Source organism: Manis javanica, chromosome 5 (genome assembly GCF_040802235.1).
Source record: "Manis javanica isolate MJ-LG chromosome 5, MJ_LKY, whole genome shotgun sequence".
In the NCBI taxonomy this organism is placed as follows: Eukaryota; Metazoa; Chordata; class Mammalia; order Pholidota; family Manidae; genus Manis; species Manis javanica.
In genome coordinates this window covers 170622089-170648535 of record NC_133160.1, presented here as the reverse complement: position 1 = coordinate 170648535, position 26447 = coordinate 170622089, and the positions used below count along the sequence as shown (strand labels likewise).

At 44.0% G+C, this 26447-nt stretch overlaps 1 protein-coding gene across 10 annotated transcripts in view; it reads right to left on the bottom strand.

Moving 5' to 3' along the window:
* The window catches only part of NSD2 (nuclear receptor binding SET domain protein 2), a 100032-nt gene that overhangs the window by 39845 nt on the left and 33740 nt on the right, over window positions 1-26447 (bottom strand). For 7 of the 10 annotated variants that reach the window (XM_073237936.1, XM_073237941.1, XM_073237935.1 and 4 more), the window contains 4 exons: window positions 7145-7778; window positions 5326-5488; window positions 1734-1900; window positions 755-1225 (listed from right to left, as the gene is read on the bottom strand). In XM_073237936.1, the coding sequence (XP_073094037.1) occupies window positions 755-1225; window positions 1734-1900; window positions 5326-5488; window positions 7145-7741 (1398 nt within the window). In that variant the 5' untranslated portion in view covers window positions 7742-7778. Of the gene's footprint in view, window positions 1-754; window positions 1226-1733; window positions 1901-5325; window positions 5489-7144; window positions 7779-8004; window positions 9114-9420; window positions 9894-14503; window positions 14626-26447 lie in introns of those variants that run through there. The other 3 variants (XM_073237937.1, XM_073237938.1, XM_073237940.1) reach the window with 3 other exon arrangements.

Genomic DNA, 26447 nt, shown 5'->3' with positions numbered 1-26447 from the left:
GAGAATGCTTCTACAGTTGCATTAATAAGTATGATGCTTGCAGGAAGTTTCTGTCAGACATAACAGATTAAGGAAATTTCCTTCTATTCTTGGCTGGGTAATGTATCAAATGCCTTCTCTCCATCTACAGAGATGATCATTTAATCTGTGACAGAGTGAATCACAACAGATTTTCTAATGTCACACCACCCTTACGTTCCTGAGAAAAGCCCCCTCGCTTCAAGTAATAGTGAACACAACCAAAACTGAGAGCCAAACCCCTTCAGTTCTTAACAACAGAATCAAGCCTTTAAAATGTGCTAACAGACTATGGATTCTATGAAAACAAGAAAATTACTCAAATGTTTTCATCACTGACATATTACTCTTTTAAACATCATGGAAATAAGTGCTTAATGCATTCAGTGCTGTAGACACAGGTTTTGAATGTGTGTATGCCCCATCCTGGCATCTACAGAACAGGGCCATAGAAAGATGCTAAGCCAGGCTGGATTTTAAGAGTATGGCCGAGTTTCTCACAAAGGGCAGCCCCATGAAGCCCACTCCCATCTGCACTGGGAGTAATGTCTTAGCAACCCAGAGCGCACAGGTAAGTGCCATTCCCTAACAACACATACTTATGAGATCTAAAACCCACATGAGGCGCACTGCAGCCTGCTGAGAAACAGCTGATTTCTGCACTGCAGGCTGTCCCTCAAATTCAGGAACTCCCCAGCATCTCAACGCCACAGCCAAGGACCTGCTGGGTACCCACCTCGTCCCTGTGCTTTTGACAGAAGACCAGAAACCGGGATGCCGCATCCCCTTTTCTGCTTCGAGGGGTGGAGGCTGTGGCCTTCTTCCTCCCAGGAGGAGACGTTAGCCCTCTCTTGGGTTCAGCCTCTGCCATCTTTTGAGGACAAGTCCCAGGGTCACCTTCTCGGTTTTCAGCAACACTACACAGCTTGGCTCTCCTCCTCCTCTTGATGGGAACGACCTCTTCCCTCATGGACTTGGGGTCACCAGAAGCTTCTTCAGTGGCTCCTGAGGACCCCACTTCTCCCAGAGACTCCGCAGCGATGCCTGCCTCCTGAGCTGCACGAGGGTTGAGATGAAGCTGGTCGCCCACATAGAGGAAGGTGAACTTGGCTTTCCGCTCCTCCACCGGCAGGCTTGAGGCTTCTTCCGCCTGAGTGAGGCCCATCCTCCACTGGGCCCTCAGTCTCCCTGAAATAGGTTTCAACAGCTGAAAAGAAAAACATAGGACATTATAAGTTTAATTATACAAATTTTAAAAGCCCACTTTAAAGAAGGATACTTTTAGAATTGTTAATTTAGCAATCAAAATTATCAAAGCCAATTAACTTGAAAGTTTTAGACAGAATTTAGCCCAATATAATAACTGTTTCTTTAAACTAGAAATTGATTCCAGTCACATTTAACTAATGTCATATACATATGTAATGTATGGCATATTTATATATTAATATTATATACTACTTATATATATAAAGGAAGATTAAAATTATAAGACAAATGATTTCTGGGAGTCAGCAAATGAGTAAAAAGAAACAGTATGTCTCTAAAGACGCTTGTCCTATTTACAAAACAGCATACTTGGGTAAAAGCACACAGTGACAGACATTAGCAGCCATTGCAATAGTTCAAGCAACCATCAAGTTTAACACAAAATAATTAAGAATAAAAAAAATTAAAGTTTTTGTATAAAATTGTACATAAGGAACATAGATCACCTTAATTTTCTCAGCTTTCGTGGGTGCCTGCTTGGCACTTTCTTGGCATAGCTTTTCAAACTGTCCTTCTCCCTCAAAAGCTACAAGGCTCTTCTCGAATATCCATGCTCTTTCCGGGGCATCACCAAAGAACTGCACGTGATACTGGCGTGCACTCTTTTTCTGACCTAATTTTTAAAATAAAACATTTAAACTTTAAAGTTGAAGTTGGGATGGAATCAGACAAATCTATTAATAATTACTGGTAGGGAGCTGGGGCTGCTTTTAAGTTGTTTTACTTGGTGCTGTTTGAGTCTGTTAACCTCAGAATAAATCCTACCACTTTCATCCCCACTACACCCCACGCCAGAGGGAAGCGTGCATGACAGACTCAGGTTAGGTTCCAGGCCAGTGGGAAAGTAGGCTGACCAAATGCACTCCTTCCTCCCCTCCCTTCCAAGATCCACCTAAAAAGGCACCAAACTAAGATGAGAGAGGCCATCAGCAAAAGGACCGTCCAAGAGCTAGGGGACGAAGCAGCAGTGCAGGGGAATCCTGGTGTCAGATGGCCCAGGTTCTGATCCCAGCCCCACCACAGACCAGCTGGGTGACCTTGTGCTGGTAACTCACCCCCAGTGCTCAGAGTGGGGCTAGGGACACTGACGACCTCTGGGTCAATAACCCAAGAAATGAGAAAGCCAGATTACCTGTCATGTTTTTAGAAAATGCTGGGATTTAGAAATAAAGTAATGAGGGTTGGGTTCCCTTTTATAATTTAGAAAAAGTGACAACAAAAGTTGATTACTAGTGAAAGTGATTACTAGAAAAGACTAGCAGGATCCAGGTGTGCCAGGGAAATGGTAAAGCTCCCAGATACAACAGAATCCAGCTTTCTTCATAGTATTATGTCTCAAATGCACATTTATCTCCCATTTCCAACTTAAAGTGTCAGGCCTCAAAGCTGCTAGTCCATCTGGGTGCCCTGGTAGACAGTAGCTAAGTTCTTCTGCTATGTCACAAAAATGCTTACATTAAGACTTTCATTAACTTAGATTTTCAAAGGAAATTTGAACTTTCAAAAGAAATCTAGATTGAGCTGCAGTTTATGAGTTGTGCTCCCTTCTGAACATATATTATACTTCAATTTTAATGTAAGTGCATTACTAAAATCCAGGTTCAAGCACATCTACAAATCCCAAGCTTGAACATAAAAAGAAGTACACATACCCAAAACTAAAGAAAGAGAACTTGGGTAGGAATCAGGTTAGGGTGAAAGTTCCATCTTATGGGGAAAAAAGGTGCCTGCTTCACAGACCTCACGCTCAGCCAGCTCCATCTGAGAAGCAATCCTTTCTTTATGGCTATCCTTCCCCAGCCAGGAGGCCGAAGCCCCCAGGAATGCCCACCCTCACCGCCTCATCCCCATCAAGGGAATGTCACACGCCAAGTGCTGGGGAGTCATGAATGGACCAGGAGCACCACCTGGACCAGGTCTCAGCACTGCCTGGAGCCTGCCTCATACTCCCAGTGAGTTCTCCATCTCCCACAGCAGACGGAGACACCCACATCTGGGCTTCCACACGGCATTCTCTACTGAAAAGATGTAGGATTCCTCCAAGAAATGGCTGATTTCAGGACTGAAGCAAACAAGGCCCAAAACGGGCCTGGAGTATCTGGCTGGGCCACCTGTGAGGAACTGCTCCAAGGCTAATGGAGCTATGTCAAAAGAACACATCAAGCTGGAGACGATTTGAGCATTAAAGAGCACGGACTAGAATAAAAAACTAGTTTTTAGGAGCTAATGTCCACAGAGAAATACCAGCTACTTAAACACAGGAAGTGTGGTAACAGTGGATAGTTACCATTTCACAAGCCAGTGGGTCATCATGAAGTGCCACCACCAGCACTGGTTGTCAGGGAACTGGTGTCCGAGCATGGCCCCATGCCACTCACTAGTGCCAAAAAGGGACCATGTCTTCACTGGGACATGGGGCAGCCGACATCAGGAGCCCCTGATGTGCTCCGCTGTCACCCCGGCTTCTCGTAAGCTCCTCTGGCCCGTAGCTTCTCAAAGGCCGTCCGAGGGCCTTTCCTGCTTGAGGAGCACACCCTGCCTCTCTTCCTGCTGCAGCATTTCAAACACATTGTCATCATCTTCTAAAGCTGATCTGCCTGTGATTGCAAGGGCTCCCTCCCCTGCACCCCAAACCAGTTCCCAGGAAGGACATGGTGGTCACTGCACCTCTTCTTCCTGCAAGGTCTTCAGTGAGGAGCCCAGTCCGAGCCGCTTCCCACACGGACACCTGCCTGATACTCCTGCCTGGCTCCGGGCCTGATCCCGAGAGACCGGAGCACTTGAGAATGGGGCTGGGGGCAGGGAGGGCTGCTCTAGATCGCGGGGAACTCCAAGGGCATGAGGGTCCCGAAGCGCCGGAGGTAATCAGAGTGGGACGTGGCAGGCATGAGGGAGACACCAGCGGCCACTGGGAGAATCTCCACAAGGACCACTATGACGGAAAACTCCCAGAGTGTGGCTGGGAAGCGGTCAATAAGGAAGCTGTCCTTCCTCTTAGAGGATCCCAATGGGCACTAAGTTGCTCAGATGCAACTCTGTGCTCACCTTCCTCAAATTAAATTCAAACTTGAGAACAATTTTCCAGGAGAATCTCAAACCAACAGGTGTCTTGAATTTTTTCCTCCAGAATACAAGTTTTTATTTGTTTTATTAGTTATCCAATTATTCTTTAAATTAGCATCTGCTCTAATCTGTATTTCCAGCATATTACATTCTTAAAATGTTCTTCAACTCTTCAATGTACCAATTTATATTCCCAAGTTTCATGACACCAAAGATAAATCCAGTATGTTTCCTTTTTCCCACAGGCCTAAAAAATAAGCTGGGACATTTTTGTAATTCAAAAGTTAGTATAAAATACTATTTCTGAAAATTATGTTGAGATAAGCAATCAAATGTATATCTAAATAATAAAAATTATATATCATAAAACCTGAAAAGCAATACAAGGCAAAGACCATTTCTCCTTTAATACTAATTCTATCAAATAAAGTATGTATCTGTGTTGGATAAAAAAACAAATGGCAATGTGTCACATCTGAATCAATTACTAAGTTCAGGTTAAGTGGGAAAAATGAACCACAGTAAACTCAACAACAAAGTAACAAACTCGATTCAAAAACAGGCAAAGGACTTGAATAGATGTTTCTCCAGAGCAAACATGAAAGGATGCTCAGAACTGATCATCTGGGAAATGCACACCAAGGCCACAGAAAGGAGACAGGCAGTCATCAGTGGGGACCAGGAACAGGGGACAAGCGGAGAGTGTTTAGGGGGACATTTAGATTCACAAGATGAGCACATCTGAGGAGGGGTGGGAGGATGGCTGCACAGCAATCAATGTCAATGTGCTGGACACCTGTGACCGGTGCACCTAGAAACAGCTAAGATGGTCAATTATATGTGTATTTTACCACAATAAAAAGAGGAAAAAAGGACCCATAGTAGGATTATTTAAGGAAGAAGAGTAAGAAAGAAATTGGGGAATTAAGAAAGATAAAGTGTGGAAGAGATGGGAACAGCCCAGAAGCGCAGTACCTTTAAGTTTGGTGTGGCTGTGGAGGAGAGGGTCAGCAGAGACCATGCATGGCCACCAAGGGTAGCCAGACACTTTGGACCACACCAGATCGCCAACACTGTACTTCAGCAGGTGGTCTTTGTCTCGGTTGGAATTTGGACAGGACTCTTTCTTAGCTGGAATCTGAAAATGAACAACAAAAGACATACACATAAGTGTCCATCACTAGATGAACGGATAAAGAAGATGTGGTACATATACACAATGGAATATTATTCAGCCATAAGAAGAAAAAAATCCTACCATTTGCAACAACATGGATGGAGCTAGAGGGTATTATGCTCAGTGAAATAAGCCAGGTGGAGAAAGACAAGTACTAAATGATTTCACTCATATGTGGAGTATAACAACAAAGAAAAAACTGAAGGAACAAAACAGCAGCAGAATCACAGAACCCAAGAATGGACTAACAGTTACCAAAGGGAAAGGGACTGGGGAGGATGGGTGGGAAGGGAGAGATAAGGGCAGGGAAAAAGAAAGGGGGCATTAGGGTTAGCATGTATAATGTGGGAGGGGGGGCACAGGGAGGGCTGTACAACACAGAGAAGACAAGTAGTGATTCTACAGCATCTCACTACGCTGACGGACAGTGACTGTAATGGGGTTTGTCGGGGGGACTTGGTGATGGGGGGAGTCTAGTAAACATAATGTTCCTCATGTAATTGTAGATTAATTATATCAAAATAAAAAATAATTAATTTAAAGAAGACATACACAAACACACCCAACGGGCACCCCTAGGCTGACCTCCTGAAGACCTCACCGTCATGAATGTGGTGGCAAGAGATACCCGAAAAAAATTTTTAAACCCTTAAAATCTTCACTATTTTAACAATTTCAAGGGAATTCCGGCCGTTTCCCCTGTCAATGGAAATTGTAAATGAAAATCCCCAACTACAGTTTTAAACTAAATATTCCAAACGCAGTCATGATACCAACCCAAACTGGTTTCAGTGCCCTTCCCAACTCAGGCAGTGGGCCTGAGCTTCCACTCAAGACCGGAGGACACCTTCTGGACCCTGCTGGCCTAGACTGTCAGGACCTGGGTGGACAGAGGGCTGCACAGTGCCCCAAGCACCTCCTCCCAAGGCTAGTCCTCCCTGGTGTGTTACAAAGCTTGCACTCATCTAAGCAGTGGGCCATGCTGAGTGTCACTTTAAGACATGGTGACACAAACCACCACGTTCCTTCCTCGTAAACTAGGGTTCTCCACCCTGCGTTCAGTGAGTACACACTTGTTCACATGTATGCAGGTGCTGGGCTCTGTGCTAGGAAGCAAGAATGGGAAGGTGGGAACCACAGCTCCATTCCCCCCAGAGGCGGACCACCTGCTGGGCCACCTGGCGAGGGGGTGGTGAGGGGCCTGCACACTCTGCGGGAAGGGCCTGCGCCACACCACACTGCCTCCCACCAAGATCCTAGTGCACCTCCATTGAGCATAATCAAGCTAAAGATGGCTTTGCAGAGGGGATCCCTGAGGGTTAAAGGCTGGGCTCTGGAACTGGCTGGGCCTAGGTTCAGAGGCCAGTTTTACCTTCACAAGAACCTCCTTCAGCCATTTAAGTCCTGAGCTCTTAGCCTCTCTGGCCTCACGGCTGGCTCTCAGGCCAAGCTGGGGCTCCCCATCAGTGTGCCCAGGCCCAGGTGGAGAGCAGAGGCCCAGTGGCCCATCCCACCTTCCAGCCGCCCCATGCCCCACACCGGAAAGTGTCCTCACTGGGGTCCCGTGCTCAGGAGCTGCCACTTTGCCCTGCCCGACCCGACAGAATCCTCAGATACCTTCCTGTCTTCGGGACTGGAGATCTGGGACACCAGAGCCGCTTCAACAAGGCCCTGCTCCAAAAGGGAGTCGTACTTTATGCTTCTCTTCCTGCTCCTCCTCGCCTTGTTTGCTGGTGTTTGCGCATTTTCTCCATGCTGGGACATGGCAGCAGCACCATCACCGCAAATGGAAGACTCAAAGAGAGGCTTTCCATTCATGTACGTTTTGGTGATCTTCAGCTTAATTTCCGGAGAGCCATTTTTGATAGGGGTGGTGTTAGGTGGCGTCCCAATTCCTTTCATTTCCTGGGACTCAAAACGCAATTTGGCATCATGAGCACCGGGTTCTCCGTTAAATACACGGGAGGTTAGATCTTTCAGCCTCTCAGCAGGGATAAAGGGAAGCGCGTCATGGCCATTAAATTTCTGCATGACCCCCTCCTGCAGACTGGTAGAAAGCTGGGCCTTACTGAGGAACACAGAACATTCGCGATTCACTTCACAGTTCTGAGTCTTTCCATTTGTACTGCCAAGGATTTCTGGTGCCTGCTTCATCTTTATGCACTTTACAACTTTCTGAACAGAAACAGGACTTTTTTTGAAGCTAAATTCCATTCAGCCTGGATGCTTCTGTTCTTAGAACACTACAGTACTAGAGAAAAAAAAGAAACATATTAGATTCAAGTATGCCAACACCCCTACAGCTTTGCATGTTTTGTGGGGATTTTTTTTAGACAATTTATGATGTTTTCTTTAAGGATTAGGTCCTATTAGAAAGAGACAGTTCTAATATCACTACACAACAGAGTCACAGAATGATAAAGCTGAAAGGAAAGGGACAGGAATCCTTCTTCAGGGGAAAGCTAAATCACACATACCTGACTCAGAGTGCCACCTGTGCACGTGCCCAAGGCAGCTGACAAAGCCAGGCCTTGCGGGAAAAGGCCAAGGGAAAGGGTTCAGAAACAAAGCCAGCAGCCATTCCTGTCACAGCTGAGGACTACCAGGCAGAAGGTCAGCAACATGCCCAAGGTCATTGGTCAGCAAAGCTTAAAACCTGATCTTCCAATGCCTGCCACCGCATTAGTTCCAGAATGATGGAGGGAGGAGTGGCAAAAAGCTGAGTCAGAACATGCAGGCACCCCGAGGTGGCTCTGGTCCATGCTGGGGCTGACACGGTCCCCCACACCCACCCTCCTCCCAGGCTCAGGTGAAACGCATACAGCCAGGAGCGCTGCAGTAGCTGCTGTCACCTGCAGACTGCCTGGCAGAGAGGCATGGCTGAGCCACAGCGCATACTGGCAGCATGCCACGCTGGTCCCGTGAGGCCCAGGTGTAGAGGGAGCAGTTTTAGGAAGTTTCACCCTCTGGCTGCATGTGGCAATTGGGGTCTACAGTCCCCAGCTCAGGACACCCAGAAAAGCACCAGAACCCCAAGGGGCAGCTAGGAACAAGGTCCAGGCAGGCACCAAGAGTGCACCTGCCCACCCCCAGTGAGACTGAGAAGAGCAGCCAACAGCATCAGGGGAGGAGCTGAGAACAAGGAGCAGAGATGCCCACAAGGCCCAGCAGCTCCCAAATGGGGCCATTCTGCTCCACGGGGGCACTGAGCACCATCTGGGAACCTGATGGCCACCACTAAGGGGCTGCTGACATCTACTGCACAGGGTCAAGGTGGCCAACTGAACACCCCTCAATGCACAGGATAGGCCTCCCAACAAATGCCAAAAGTGTCCAGGTGGAAAAGCCTGAAGTGCAGCCACAGGGGTGCTAGGGTCTGCGATCCAAAGCTCCTCGGGGAGCAAGGGATGGAAAAGGGCAAATCTAATACCCAAGTCCCAGCTGGGCTTCATTTGCCCTGGACTGCCTTTCAATACTGGATCACACATAAAAACATTTTGTGTGACTCATACAGTATTTTTTAAAGGTAAATCACAATAGGCTCCTATTCCAACTTACGTCAGACTACTGGACAAAAATATAAAACACTAGCCGGTGGCACTGAGACCAGAAGCCAAGAGGAAAGGGAGGAAGAGCACCGGACAGACATTTGGGTCTTAGGTTTGTGACTGACGGAAGTCTGAGGCAACCGCAACAGCTTACAGGGAGAACTTCAAACCAAAGAGCCACGGGCGAGGAGCCCCAAAGTCTGCACACAGACTCCAGGCTGCACACCTATGTATGGAGCACAGTCCAAACAGCCTAGCTTATAACATAGCAAACAAGAGTCCAACTGCCAGACAAGAAAACAAACCAAAACGCCACTCTTAAGCAAAATCACACTCGGATCCCACCTGACCCCCAGGAGGATGGCTCCGCAGTGCAGGCGAGGGTGCAGGGAGGCTGGGACTGTGCACAGCGGATGGGAACAAAAAACGGTGCAGCAGCTGTGGGGACAGCACAGAGGTTCCTCAGAAAACTAAACAGAACCGCCACACGACCCAGCGACCCCTCATCCGGGAACAAACCCCAGCCTGGGAGAGTCATCTGCACTCATGCCCACGGGGGCAGTGTTCCCGACAGCGGAGACGTGGGGGCAGCCGGTGTCCACGGAGGGACAGGTGGCTGAGCACAAGGCCATCTGCCCAGGCAGGGCCATGTTCCTTGGCCCCGACGAGGAGGCAGTTGTGGCCCATGTCCCACACAGCAAACCTGAGGACGTGATGCTCGGCAGACGAACCCGTCATGGAGGGACCAGTCCAGCGTGAACCAGTGCTGGCAGGCCTAACATAACCAAGCCACAGAGGCGAGGGAGGGAGGTGGGCTGGGGGAGGGGAGACACCATCAGCAGGTACAAGATGCATGAGACGGGAGGAGCTCTGGGGTGACGGGCATGTGACTGTCCTGACCTGCGTGCTGAGGAACAGCCGTCAGGGTGACGTCTATGTTTTGCCTATTTTAATATTAATTGAAAATAAAAGGCCACTCTTAAGGGGAACATAACAGGACCCAGCGTCTCATTCACAATATCCAGGATACAACCCCAATTGCTAAACATATGAAGAAATAAGGAAACAAATGAAACAAACCCAACATGGCCCAAATATTGAAATTCAACATACAAGAATTTCAGAGTATATATTTTAACCATGCTCAGGAACATAAAGGAAAATATACTCATAGTAAAATAACAAATTAGATAGTAACAGAGAAACAAAAACTATGAAAGAGAGCCAAATGGAAATTCTATAACTGAGAAATACTATATCTGAAATTTAAAAAATCATTGGATGGTCTTAATAGCATATTAAAGAGTCAAGAAACTTGAAAATGCATCAGTAAAAATTATCTTGTCGAAAAAAACAAACTTTTATTTAAACGATTAAACAGGGAACAGAGCCTTAGTCATTGCAGAACAATATCAAGACGTCTGGGAGATTCAAGATTGGTGACCTGAGAGGTGAGACAGAGGATTCCTCCCAAAACCACAAATAGTATGAAAATATAGTTAATTGCTACAACTAACCCTAAAACAGCAACAAGAAAGAAGGCTGAACCAGACTGCATGCAGACCTCATGAACAGAGCAGACCTCACGAAACAGGGTAACGTACCAAAGCCTTTATCAGGCGGGACCCAAGCCCTCCCCCACCCCACCTCACCAGTGGAGGAAGAGAAACGGGGCGGGGAGGGGGTGGAAGCCTGGGACTGCTGAACACCCAGCCCTGGAGGTCTGTCTGCTTGGTGAGCAAAGACCTACACTGTGTGGTGCTCTGGACGTTGGGGAGCTCAGAAAGGTGGAGCGCTTGAGAGACAGATTGCAGCCATTTGTGGAGGAGGGGACCCACACCCGGCCGCTCTGGGACAAGGGAGAGGCAGGCGGTTAGAGAAGCTTCCTAGCAGCGAGAGGGCGGCTGAAGGAGCGGGGTTTGCAAGGAGCTTGCTGCACAGGGGAGGGGAGAGCTGGACGAGGTTGTCTGGGTGCGCTCTGCCCAGCTGGTTGGGAGCCGTGAGGAGCTTCAGGCGCCGAATCCCCCTGGCTGCCTGCCCAGCTCCGAGGTCCTCCACTGTGACACGCAGCCTGCTGCGCCTCCCTCCTACCTGCCGGCACAGGCTCGCAAACCGGCAGTCACTGCGCAGGTGTCAGGCCAGGCAGAGGGAGGCCCCGCCTACAACAGCTAGAGATGCCAAGCACAGAGGCTCACACCTGGGTGCTCGGCCCACTGGCTCTGACACCTGAGAAGGCACCACAGACGGGAATCAGGAATCAGATCTGTCCTTTCCCCAGGTACCAGCTCTGCTCCCCTACAACCCCCAACCTCACTCTAGGGGCTGAGCAGCTCCAGAGACTGGAGCTTCTGGGCACTAGTGGGCACCACACAGAAATATGAAACGTCAAAAGAACATGGTTCAGACAAAAATCTCACAAACCCCAGAAAAAGGGCCAAATGAAACTGAACTCACCAATCTGCCTGAAAGTTCAAAATAAAAATCATAAACATGCTTATGGAGGTACACAGAAATACTCAAGAACTCAGGAACAAATTTAAGTCAGAGATTCAATCATTAAGAAATTCCATATCTGAAATGAAACATACAATGGAGGAATTTAAAAACAGATTAGATGTAGTAGAAGAGACAGTAAATGGAATAGAAATTAGAGAAGAGGAATACAAAGAAGCTGAAGCACAGAGAGAAAAAAGAATCTAAGAATGAAAGAATATTGAGAGAACTGTGTGACCAATGCAAACGGAACAATATTCTTATTATAGGGGTATCAGAAGAAGAGAGAAAAAGGGATAGAAAGTGTCATTGAGGAGGTAACTGCTGAAAACTTCCCCAATCTGGGGAAGGAGATAGTCTCTCAGGCCATGGAGGTGCACAGATCTCCCAACACAAGGGACCCAAGAAGACAACATCAAGACATATAATAATTAAAATGGCAAAGATCAAGGATAAAGACAGACTTTTAAAAGCAGCCAAAGATCACATACAAAGGAAAACCCATCAGGCTATCATCAGACTTCTCAACAGAAGCCTTACAGGCCAGAAAGGAGTGGCATGATATATTTAATGCAATGAAGCAGAAGGGCCTTGAACCAAGAATACTATATCCGGCAAGGTTATCATTTAAATTTGAAGGAGGGATTAAACAATTTTCAGATAAGAAAAAGGTGAGAGAATTTACCTCCCAAAAACCACTTCTACAGTGCATTTTGGAGGGACTCCTATAGATGGAAGTATTCTTAAGGCTAAATAGATGTCACCCAAGGGATAGACAAAGAGCACAGAATATGATTCATAACACCCAAAGAATAGAGGAGGAAGAAAAAGGAGGGAGGAAAAAAAAAAGAACCTTTAGGTTGTGTTTGTAATAGCACACAAAGTGAGTTAAATTAGACTGTTAGATAGTAAGGGAATTACCCTTGAACCTTTGGTAACCACATATTAAGACATCTGGATCCCTCCCACAATGGGGGGATGAGGGAAAAAGTGAGACAGAAAAAACATTTGGGAGAAAACCAGCCAAGAAAACTTCCTAGATTTGGTAAGACATAAATTTACAGATTCAAGAAGCTCAGAAAATCCTAACAGGATAAATATAAAAGAACCCACACCCAGGTGCACATCAGCTAAGAGGCTGAAAAACAAAGATAGAGGAACTCCTTAAAGCAGTCAGAGGGGAAAAAGCCATACAAAACAATCATATGGATAATCACTTACTTCTCATGAGAAACAGAGGCCAGAAGACAATGGAAGGCCATGCTTTAAGATTGGGGAAAAGACAATGACTGTTCCCCCAGAACCTGACATCCAGGAAAAGTATCCTTGGAGAAAGAAGGCAAAATCCATTTCCAGGGAAAAATAAGCTGGAAAGTTGTGACCAGTACCCTACACTGGAAGAAATGCTAAAGAAAGTTCTTCAGGTTCAAGAGAAATGAGACCAGACTGAAACTTGGGTCTTTAGGAAGAAATGAAGGCACCAGAAATGGTGAATATACAAGTAAACATAAAACACCATTTGTTCCTTTTAGTTTAAAATTTGTGTAACTAAAGCAAGATTTATAACACTGTAGGGCATATAACTTAACAGGCACATAACAGCTGACATTACCTCCTCAGAGTTGAGATCCACATAGAACTTTTTAACAGAAGCCTCACTAATAACATAAACAGTTGTAAAATAAAAACATAACATACTTTATATATGTATTATATACTGTGTTCTCACAATAAACTAGAGAAAAGAAAATGTTTTTTCACATTGTCTCAACTCTTAAAAAAGTTTTCCAATATAGTTATTGAAAAGGATCTGCATACAAATGGATCTGCAGTTCAAACCTGTGTTGTTCATATGACCACCAGGAGGGAGTAAACAAATGGAGACAGTTGTGAGGCTTGTTTTACATGAGTATCGCTGTAACTGTATGTAGACTGATGCAAAGCGCAGTCCTAGCTAGATCAACTACTGAGAAAATTAATGCCAAGCAGGGCTGACAGGTAACAATTTACCTGCCAACGCTTCAGGTTTGGGATATCTTCACAAAAGTTCAGGTTTCTGGCTTTTCTTATAACGCACCAAGGGCCACAAGGCTAGGAAGTCACACAATCAGAATTCAACTCCAAGCCTAGGCCCATGTCAGCCACCACCTGTGTGTGAACAACCCTTCAAGCCTGCTCACAGTGTTGGTATCTTGAAGTTTAAGTCCATGAATGTACTGAACATAACTTCTAAGTATCTGGACTTGGCAAGTGGCCTTTTACTGTTGCTTTTATTTTCACTCAAGCTCCTTGTTCTTATGTGTCTTGCCACATTTCTTCCTGATCTGACTCAGCTGTTTACTTCCCAGAACTCTGCCCGTGAGAACTCCTGAAGGCACGGCCCCCCCAGAGGAAATCAGCCTTTATACTCCATGACACTGCACACCCCTAACAGCTTAGTGTCATCTTTCTAGGAGTTTTTGCTTTTTACCCAAGTTACACCAATAAATCAGAAAATCTTCACTCTGTCTAGCATTTCAAGAAAACCCAACCAGGAAAAAAAAAAAAACAAAAAAAATACCCCACCAGGAGGTACAGGACCTCAAGAGCCCGAGAGTCACGCCAGCGGGCCCACTGCCCCTCAGCGGGCAGCCGGTCTTAGGGTGGGGGGTAAACTTCTAAAAGTAGAAAGTACAAGGACTTATAGGACAGACTCCAGAAAGGCAGTTTTCAGCACTTTGCCGCATTTGCTTCAAGTCTTTTTCATATAAAAGAAAAAAGAGCTCTGGCTCATGGCGACAGCAGACGGTGCAGGAAGCTTGCCCTGCGGTGCTCCCCCGCACCCCAGAGCTAGCGCAGGTGACGGATGCAGCCCCTTAGGGTTCCAGACCGCCTGCCACCATGGGCACGCCTGAGCAGCATGCCAGGCCTGGTGAGGAGGGTGCCAGTGCTTCACCTCATGGGCCCAGGGACCATGGCACCAAGTCGTACGGTCAGAAGGTGGAGGGCAGCAGGCCAGCACACGCAGTCTAGCCCTGGGTACTGGCTCCCCGCAGGTCTGTGCCGAGGAGCAAACAACTAAAAAGAGATAAAACCACCATCAGGGCATAGAAGGCACAGGGAATAAATCTGCAAAGAAGTAAAAAGCTAACCTTTTCAAACAATATGGCTTCTCTCTCACTTACCAACTTTACACCTCCCTGTATGGCCCTGGAAAATGGCTGGTTAGCCAGAGACGGGTAAGATTCCTCAAGGGAGGAACAACCTAAGACAGGCACAGTCGCAGGGGGCCCATCAGGTGAGAAACTGGGGATCAACAGTGGTGAGGCTTAGAACCTCACCCCCCGTTTTGAGAGAAATCTGCATCCGTGGATGTTTTGTTGCCCTTGTCTAGCTTGGATTAACACATAGTCTACAGGCACACACCTGATCATCTACAATTGCTCTCTTACAACACTAAACTATGTTTTCTACCTTTATCTTGCATCTACCTACCACTTCAGCATTTTATTAAAGATAAAAATAATAATAATAATAAAGGGAGAAATGTGGGATCCACATATAAATCAAGTATAAAAATCAAATGAATATTCATATTTGACCTGATTGTTTATAGTTCATAAGGTGGGATCAAAACTGAAAGTTTCTGTGATGACTGCCCTTGTACTGTTCCCCATGTAAGAACTTATTCACTATGTAAGAATTTGTTCACCATGTAAGAACTTGTTCGTTATGCTTCAGAAGATTGGAGACTGATGAGAATTAGGCTTGAGATGGATTAATGATTGTGCATTGAGCATTGACTCCCCTATACAGAATTTTATTGTTGTTAACAACCATTTGATCAATAAATATGAGAGATGCCCTCTCAAAAAAAAAAAAAAAAAAAAAGAAGCCAATCCAAAAAGGCTACCTACTGTATGATTCAAACTATATGACATTCTGGAAATGATAAAATTATGAAGAGAATAATGGAGAACAGCTGTTGCAAGGGGGTGGGACTGGGGAGGGATAAATAGGCAGAGCACAGAGGATTTTTTTTAGGACAGTGAAAATACTCTGTATGATACCATAATGATACATATAGGTTGTTACTCATTTGTCCAAACCCACAGAAGTATGACACCAAGAGTGAACCATAATGTAAACCATGGACTTCAGGTGATTATGATTTGTCAATGTAGGTTCATCAGTGGTAACAAATGTACCACTCCGGTGGGGGATGTTGATAACTTTAGGGGCAGGGAATATGTGGGAAATTTCTACACTTTCCCTCAATTTTGCTGTGAACCTTAAACTGCTCTGAAAATATAAAGTCAATTAAAAAAAAAACCCACCATCAACAAGGGTAAGTGCCAACTACTATCCCCTGCAAGCATCCCCATCACCAATTCTCTTAAGAGTCCTTCCAGCCCGCTGTCCACATCCATTAGCACAGAGCTGCAGCACAGGAGGTACATGTCTATAAAGGCTGTCAGATCGTACCTTTGCTCTGCGACTCAGTCAGTCAACACACCGTTATGTCCCCATACTGACATATACAAGTCTGGCTCGCTCTTTGTGATCACTGTGTGCCATTCATCATGTAAAAACATCAATTCCTATTGTTTTAATTATTCCATAACATAGAAAATGATGGGAAGTTTCCCGAAATATACAAGGCTGGCATAACTCACATGCCAAAACAAGAAAAATAAGTGCAAAAAAGAGCTACAGACCAAGATCAGTTGAGTATGATCGTAAAAAAAATTACAAGATAGACGTAAATCAAACTGCACAGAGTCATTACTGTATTAAACAGGATACCACGGCCATAGAGGATTTATCCAAAAATGATGATTCAACATCAGGAACTCTCATTAACATTATATCATCACGTTAACACATTACGAGATTTCTGGTGAAAGTACCCAAATTATTTTTTTAAAGAAAGAAGTTAACTCAAAGGAGGAAATCTCCAGGTCAGAAATGAAGATGGGAAAGCAATCAGCCTTAAAGAACACAGGGTGCCCAGGGCAGGACCCTACAATTTGAGAGCTGGGCTGGGCAGCCGGAACACACAGCAGAGATGCAGTGGCCTGGAGCAACGTGGGGCTGCCACGAGGCTGGAATCCCCACCTACTGCTTACACCTGTGGCGAGTGACTGCGGCCTCTCACCTGCACTCCAGGTCCTGGGGACAGAGGGCCAGCCCCCTGTGGGCAGTTCTAAGGACTGAGGAGAAAGAAGAGCAGGCATCACCAAGAGCAGAGCAGGGTTCCTGCCGTCACGGGGCCGTCATCACCTGAGCCTCCCCTGTGGCTGACCCAGGGCTGGGCCCTCACCAAACAGCACCAGAGGCCCCTGAGGCAGGCAAAACCACCCTCGAATCCTCAACTAAGAAACACATGTAGAAATGGGTTTAGAATGAGCCAACTGGTGGGGCTGAAAAGGCAGCTTAGAAACTGCTCAGGGGACGTCTGGGAGGCCTCCCTGCTGGGGCAGCCTAAAGACAGAGGTCACAGAGCCCGCAAACCCATCCCCACCAGGTGGGGAGCTCAGTGAGAGCAATGTGGAAGGTCCTCCTCAGAATAAAATTAGGAAATCGTTTTTCTCATAACTTACAGATTTGGAAAAAGAATATAGGCACTGAAATAAAAACACAGCAGACTGAGCACAGCTAGACATGTAATAGGTAGTAAATTAGCTTAACAAGGCACCAAAACACACTGCTGATAAGGAAATGAGAAATATACAAGAGGGATCAAGAGACAAAACATTCATGTCACATTCTTCCAAAAATGTACAGAGTGCCTACGATGTGCCAGACACTGAATTTTAGTGGTTATAGCACTGAACAAAAGGATAAAAATATTCTGCAGTCCTAGCTAATGCAACAAGACAAGAAAAGGAAATAAAAAATACAGATTAGGAAGAAGACATATATGTCTTTCGTCGACAGATGACATGACCATCTATGTAAAAAATCCAAAAGAATAAAAAAAGTTTCTGGAATGAATAAGCGATTATAGCCAAGGTTACAGCATACAAGGCTAATGTACAAAAGTAAACCACTTCCCTATACACCAGCAATGAACAAGTGGGAGTCTAAGATCAAAAACACCATTTACATTAGTACCCAGAAAAATGAAATACTTATGAATAAGTCTAACAAAATATATACAAGACACATATGAGGAAAACTATAAAACTCTGATGAATAAAATCAAAGAACTAAATAAATGAAAAGATAACCCATGTTCATGGAGGAGTCAATATTGTCAAGATGTCAGTTCTTCCCACCTTAACCTGTAAGTTAAATCCAATCCCAATCAAAGTCCCAGAAAGTTATTTTGTGGATATCAACAAACTGATTCTAAGGTTTATATGGGGAAGCAAAAGACCCAGAATAGCCAACACAATATTTAAGGAGAAGAACAAAGTTGGAGGACTGACACCTACCTGACTTCCAGACTTCCTATGAAGGTACAGTAATTAAGGCAGTGTCATATTGGCAAAATAACAGACAAACAGATCAGTGGGAAGGTACAGAGAGCCCAGAGACAGACTCTCATAAACATAGTCAACTGGTCTTTGACAAGGAGCAAATGCGACTAAGTGAAGCTAAGATGGGCTCTTCAGCAAATGCTGCTGGAATGATGGGTCAGGTACATGCATCTACACACGGACCTTATACTCTTCATAAAAATTAACTCAAAATGGTCACAGACATAAATGAAAGACAAGAAATTTATATAACTTCTAGAAGATAACGAGAAACAACCTAGGTGATCTTGGCTTTGTGGTGATATTTTAGACACAACAGCAAAGGCACAGTCCATGAAAGTGATCGCTGATATGTTTGACTTCCCTAATTAAAAAACCACTTCTGGGATTCTCAAGATGGCAACATGAGTAGGGTGGCGGAAATCTCCTCCCAAAACCATATATATTTTGAAAATACACCAAATACAACTATTCCTAAAAGAGTGACCATAAGATACAGTACATGAGCCAGGCTACATCTGCGAGAGCCCAACATCTCATGGAAAAGAGTAGGATACAAAGTTGTGACCAGGCAGGACCCAAGCACCCCACCCCAGCTCACCAGCGGGAGGAAGGGAAACAGAGTGGGGAGGTAGTGGAAGCACAGGACTGCTAAATAACCAGCCCTGGTGGTCTGCCCCAGGAGCACAGACACACAATGCATGGTACACTGGATATTGGAGGAGCAGAAAAGCAAGGTCCGAGACTGAGACTGCAAACAGGTTTCCATAGCCGGCTGCCCCAGGACAAAAGAAAAGCAGGCGCTTTAAAAGTCTTAAAGGTACAAAGATTTAACAGGCGGACAAAATCATCCTGGTACACTCGGCCCAGCAGGCTGGGAATTTTAAGGAACTTCAGGCACCCAAACCCCCTGGGTGGCAGCTCAGCTCCAAACCCTCTCATGGCGATAAGCAGCCTGTCGTTCCTTCCCGGCCACCAGCACTGCAAGCAAACCGGCTGACCTGACATTGCTGCGGAACAGTCAGGGAGCAGCCCCACTTACAGCAACCACACAGCTTAGTACAGAGGCTTCTCCTGGACTTGGCTAACTGGCCCAGATCCAGAGGCTGCTCCCGGCATGTGGTTGACCAGCACAGACAGTGGAGACTGGTGCATAGTCTGGGAGACACAAAGGGGCTTTGTTCTCACGGCAGACCACGCACCACTGGCCCACGACCCCCCCCCCACCCCGAGTGCCCTAGGCCATCTCAGAGGCTGCTCCGCCCACAGCAGTTTAGGGGATTAACACAGAGGCTGCTCTCTGTGCGTGGTTCACCAACACAGACAGCGGATACTGGGAAGTACAAAGGGGCTTTGCTCTTGCAGCAGAAAATGCGCTGGGGACCTGCAACCCCCGCCATTGCCCTAGGCCATCTCAAAGGCCACTCTGCTCATGGCAGTTTAGGAGATTAATCCAGAGGCTCCTCCCTGTGTTTGGTTAACTGACACAGGCAGCAGGGACGGGCAAGGTGACCAGCAAGCAGGAAGGTACTTTGTTCTCCCAGCTGACACACGTGCCACTTGCTGGCAACCACGCCCAACACCATGAAAAGTCAGAAGAACCTTGTTCAGTCCAAAATCTCTCAAACACCAGAGAGAGAGCCTGGTGAAACTGAAATCACCAATCTACCTAAAAAAGAATTCAAAATAAAAGTCATAACCATGCTGATGGAGCTAAAGAGAAATATTCAAGAGCTAAGGGATGAAGTCTAGAGGGAGATAACAGAAATGAAACAAACAATGGAAGGATTTAAGAGCAGACTGGATGAGGTGGAAGAGACTGTTAATGGAATAGAAATCAGAGAACAGGAATGCAGAGAAGCTGAGGCAGAGAGAGATAAAAAGATCTCTAGGAATGGAAGAATATTAAGAGAACTTGACCAATCCAAACAGAATGATATTCGCATTACAGGGATACCAGAAGAAGACAGAGAAAAAGGTACAGAAAGCATCTTTGAAGAAATAATTGCTGAAAACTTCCCCAATCTGGGCAAGGAAATAGTCTCTCAGACCATGGAAGTCCACAAATCTCTGAACACAAGGAACCCAAGGAGGACAACACCAACACATACAATAATTGAAATGGCAAAGATCAAAGACAAGGACAGAGTATTAAAAGCAGCCAGAGAGAGAAAAAAGATCACCTACAAAGGAAAACCCATCAGGCTATCATTGGACTTTTCAGAAGAAACCTTACAGGCCAGAAGGGAATAGCATGATATATATTCAGTGCAATGAAACAGAAGTGCCTCGAACCAAAAATACTGTATCCAGCAAGATTATTATTTAAATTTGAAGGAGGGATTAAACAATTCCCAGATAAGCAAAAGTTGAAAGAATTTACCACCCACAAACCATCTCTGCAATGGATTTTAAAGGGACTGCTCTAGATGGAAGTACAACTAAGGCTAAATAGCTGTCACCAGAGAAAATAAAGCCACACCAAAGAAAGTACACCAACCAAATACTAACTAAAGGCAAAATAAAACCAGCTATCCACAAAATCAGTCAAAGGAAACACAAAGAATACGGAATAAAACAGCTAACATATAAAGAGTAAAGGAGAAAGAATAAGAAGGGAGAGAAATAAAGAATCATCAGACTGTGTAAAAAGTGAGTTAAAGTTAGATGGTTAGATAGTAAAGAAGCTGCCCTTGAACCTTTGGTAACCACGAATCCAAAGCCTGCAATGGCAATAAGTACATATCTATCAATAATCACCCTAAATGTAAATGGACTGAATGCACCAGTCAAAAGACACAGAGTAATAGAGTGGATAAAAAAGCAAGACCCATCTATATGCTGCTTACAAGAGACTCACCTCAAACCCAAAGACATACACAGACTAAAAGTGGAGGGATGGAAAAAGATATTTCATGCAAACAATAGGAACAAGAAACCAGGTGTTGCAGTACTTGTATCAGACAAAACATACTTCAAAACAAAGAAAGTAACAAGAGATAAAGAAGGACATTACATAATGATAAAGGGGTCAGTCCAACAAGATGATATAACCATTATAAATATCTATGCACCCAACACAGGAGCACCAGCATTTGTGAAAAAAATACTAACAGAACTGAAGAGGGAAATAGAATGCAATGCATTCATTTTAGGAGACTTTAACACACCACTCACTCCAAAGGACAGATCAACCAGACAGAAAATAAGTAAGGACACAGAGGCACTGAACAAAACATTAGAACAGATGGACCTAACAGACATCTACAGAACTCTACACCCAAAAGCAGCAGAATATACATTCTTCCTAAATGCATACGGAACATTTTCCAGAATAGACCACATACTAGGCCACAAAAAGAGCCTCAGTAAATTCAGAAAGATTGAAATTCTACCAACCAACTTCTCAGATCACAAAGGTATAAAACTAGAAATAAACTGCACAAAGAAAACAAAAAGGCTCACAAACACATGGAGGCTTAACAACAAGCTCCTAAATAATCAATGGATCAATGACCAAATTAAAACAGAGATCAAGCAATATATGGAGACAAATGAAAATAACAGCACAAAGCCCCAACTTCTGTGGAATGCAGAGAAAGCAGTTCTAAGAGGAAAGTATACAGCAATCCAGGCATATTTAAAGAATGAAGAACAATCCCAAATGAACAGCCTAGTCACAATTATTGAAACTGGAAAAAGAAGACCAAATGAGGCCCAAAGTCAGCAGAAAGAGGGACACAATAAAGATCAGAGAAGAAATAAATAAAATTGAGAAGATTAAAACAATAGAAAAAAATCAATGAAACCAAGAGCTGGTTCTTTGAGAAAATAAACAAAATAGATAAACCCCTAGCCAGAATTATTAAGAGAAAAAGAGAATCTACACACATCAACAGAATCAGAAATGAAAAAGGAAAAATTATGACAAGCACCACAGAAATACAAAGAATTATTAGAGAATACTATGAAAATCTATACAAACTGGATAACCTAGAAGAAATGGACAACTTTCTAGAAAAATGCAACCTGCTAAGAATGACCCAGGAAGAAACAAAATTTAAACAAACCAATTACTGGCAACAAAACTGAATTGGTAGTAAAAAAATTACCCAAGAACAAAACCCCCAGGCCAGATGGATTTACCTCGGAATTTTATCAGACATACAGAGAAGACATAATACCCATTCTCCTTAAAGTGTTCCAAAAAATAGAAGAGGAGGGAATACTCCCAAACTCATTCTATGAAGCCAACATCACCCTAATACGAAAACCAGGCAAAGACACCACCAAAAAAGAAAATTACAGACCAATATCCCTGATGAACATAGATGCAAAAATACTCAACAAAATATTAGCAAACCAAATTCAAAAATACATCAAGAGGATCATACATCATGACCACGTGGGATTCATCCCAGGGATGCAAGGATGGTACAACATTCGAAAATCCATCATCGTCATCCACCACATCAACAAAAAGAAGGACAGAAACCACATGATTATCTCCATAGATGCTGAAAAAGCATTCAACAAAATTCAATATCCATTCATGATAAAACTCTCAACAAAATGGATATAGAGGGCAAGTACCTCAACATAACAAAGGCCATATTTGACAAACCCACAGCCAACATCATACTTATCAGCGAGAAGCTGAAAGCTTTTCACCTAAGATCGGGAACAAGACAGGGATGCCCACTCTCCCCACTGTTACTCAACATAGTTCTGGAGGTCCTAGCCATGGCAATCAGACAACACAAAGAAATAAAAGGTATCCAGATTGGTAAGGAAGAAGTTAAACTGTCACTGCTTGTAGATGACATGATGTTGCAAATAAAAAACCCTAAAGGATCTACTCCAAAACTACTAGAACTAATATGTGAATTCAGCTAAGTTGTTGGATACAAAATTAATACACAGAAATCTGTTGCATTCCTATACACTAACAATGAACTAGCAGAAAAAGAAATCATGTAAACAATCACATTCACAACTGCATCAAAAAGAATAAAATACCTAGGAATAAACCTAACCAAGGAAGTAAAAGACCTATACTCTGAAAACTGCAAGACACTCATGAGAGAAATTAAAGATGATACCAATAAATGGAAACACATCCCGGGCTCATGGCTAGGAAGAATTAATATGGTCAAAATGGCCATCCTGCCCAAAGCAATCTACAGATTCAGTGCAATCCCTATCAAAATACCAACAGCATTCTTCAACGAACTGGAACAAATAGTTCAAAAATTCATATGGAAACACCAAAGACCCTGAATAGCCAAAGCAATCCTGAGAAAGAAGAATAAAGTGGCGGGGATCTCACTCCCCAACTTTAAGCTCTACTACAAAGCCATAGTAATCAAGACAATTTGGAACTGGCACAAGAACAGAGCCACAGACCAGTGGAACAGACATTAACCCAAACATATATGGTCAATTAGTATTCGATAAAGGAGCCATGGACATACAATGGGGAAATAACAGTGTCTTCAATAGATGGTGCTGGCAAAACTGGACAGCTACATGTAAGAGAATGAAACTGGATCACTGTCCAACCCCATACACTAAAGTAAATTCAAAATGGAACAAAGACCTGAATGTAAGTCATGAAACCATAAAACCAAAAACATAGGCAAAAATCTCTTGGACATAAACATGAGTGACTTCTTCATGAATATATCTCCCCGGGCAAGGAAAACAAAAGCAAAAATGAACAAGTGGGACTATATCAAGCTGAAAAGCTTCTGTACAGTAAAGGACACCATCAATAGAACAAAAAGGTATCCTACAGTATGGGAGAATATATTCGTAAATGACAGATCCAATAAAGGCTTGACATCCAAAATATATAAAGAGGTCATGCACCTCAACAAAAAGCAAATAATCCAATTAAAAAATGGGCAGAGGAGCTGAACAGACAGTTCTCCAAAGAAGAAATTCTGATGGCCAACAGACACATGAAAAGATGCTCCACATCGCTAGTTATCAGAGAAATGCAAATTAAAACCACAATGAGATATCTCACCTCACACCAGTAAGGATTGCTACCATCCAAAAGACAAAACAACAACAAATGTTGGCGAGGTTGTGGAGAAAGGGGAACCCTCCTACACTGCTGGTGGGAATGTAAATTAGTTCAACCATTGTGGAAAGCGATATGGAGGTCCCTCAAAATGCTCAAAATAGACTTACGATTTGACCCAGGAATTCCACTTCTAGGAATTTACCCTCAGGATGCAGCACTCCGGTTTGAAAAAGACAGATGCACCCCTATGTTTATCACAGCACTATTTACAATAGCCAAGAAATGGAAGTAACCTAAGTGTCCATCAGTAGATGAATGGATAAAGAAGATGTGGTATATATACACAATGGAATATTATTCAGCCATAAGAAGAAAACAAATCCTACCATTTGCAACAACATGGATGGAGCTAGAGGGTATTATGCTCAGTGAAATAAGCGAAGTGGAGAAAGATAAATACCAAATGATTTCACTCATCTGTGGAGTATAAGAACAAAAGAAAAACTGAAGGAACAAAACAGCACCAGAATCACAGAACCCAAGAATGGACTAACAGTTACCAAATGGAAAGAGATTGGGGAGAATGGGAGGGTAGGAAGGGATAAGGGTGGGGAAGAAAGGGCGTATTATGATTAGCATGTATAATGTGGGGGTGGGAGAAAGGGGAGGGCTTTGCAACACAGAAGACAAGTAGTGATTCTACAACATGTTTCTATGCTGATGGACAGTGACTGTAATGGGGTTTGTGTGGGGGACTTGGGGTACGGGAGAGCCTAATAAACATAATGTTCTTCATGTAATTGTAGATTAATGATAACAAAATATATATATAATTCATATGGAACCACAAATGACCCCAAGTAGCCAAAGCAATCCTGAGAAGTAAGAATAAAGCTGAGGGGATTATGCTCCCCAACTTTAAGCTCTACTACAAAGCCACAGTAATCAAGACAATTTGGTACTGGCACAAGAACAGACCCATAGACCAACACAACAGACTAGAGAGCACAGATATAAACCCAAGCATATATGGTGAATTAATATACAATAAAGGAGCCATGGATATACAATGGGGAAATGACAGCCTCTTCAACAACTGGTGTTGGCAAAACTGGACAGCTACATACAAGAGAATGAAACTGGATTATTGTCTAACCCCATACACAAAAGTAAACTCTAAATGGATCAAAGACTTGAATGTAAGTCATGAAACCATAAAACTCTTAGAAGAAAACATAGGCAAAAGTCTCTTGAATATAAACATGAGCAACTTTTTCCTGAACGCCATCTCCTCGGGCAAGGGAAACAACATAAAAAATGAACAAATGGGACTACATCAAGCTAAAAAGTTTCTGTACAGCAAAGGACACCATCAGCAGAACAGAAAGGCATCCTACAGTATGGGAGAATATATTTGTAAATGAGATACCTGACAAGGGGTTAATATCCAAAAAATGTAAAGAACTCACACACTTCAACACCCAAAAAGCAAATAACCCTATTAAAAAATGGTGGAAGAGATGAACAGACACTTCTCCAAAGAAGAAATTCAGATGGCCAACAGGCACATGAAAAGATGCTCCACATCACTAATTATCAAGGAAATGCAAATTAAAACCACAATGAGCTCTCACCTCACACCAGTTAGGATGGCCAGCATCGAAAAGACTAAGAACAACAAATGCTGTCTAGGATGTGGAGAAAGGGGAGCTCTCCTACACTGCTGGTGGGAATGTAAACTAGTTCAACCACTGTGGAAAGAAATATGGAGGTTCCTCAGAAAATTAAAAATAGAAATACCATTTGACCCAGGAATTCCACTCCTAGGAATTTACCCAAAGAAAGCAAAATAGATTCAAAAAGTCATATGCACCCCTATGTTTATCGCAGCACTATTTACAATAGCCAAGATATGGAAGCAACCTAAGTGTCCATCAGTAGATGAATGGATAAAGAAGATGTGGTACATATACCCAACAGAATACTATTCAGCCATAAGAAAGAAACAAATCCTACCATTTTCAACAACATGGACGGAGCTAGAGGGTATTATGCTCAGTGAAATAAGTCAGGCAGAGAAAGACAAATACCAAATGATTTCCCTCATTTGTGGAGTATAACAGCGAAGCAAAACTGAAGGAACAAAATAGCAGGAGACTCACAGACTCCAAGAAGGGACTAGTGGTTATCAAAGGGGAGGGGTGGGGAGGGAGGGAGAAGGGGATTGTGGGGTATCATGATTGGTGCACATGGTGTGTGTGGAGTCATGAGGAAGACAGTGTAGCTCAGAGAAGATAAATAGGGACTCTGTGGGATCTTACTACAATGATGGACAGTGACTGCAATGGGGTATTGGGGGGACTAGATAATAAGAGTGAATGTAA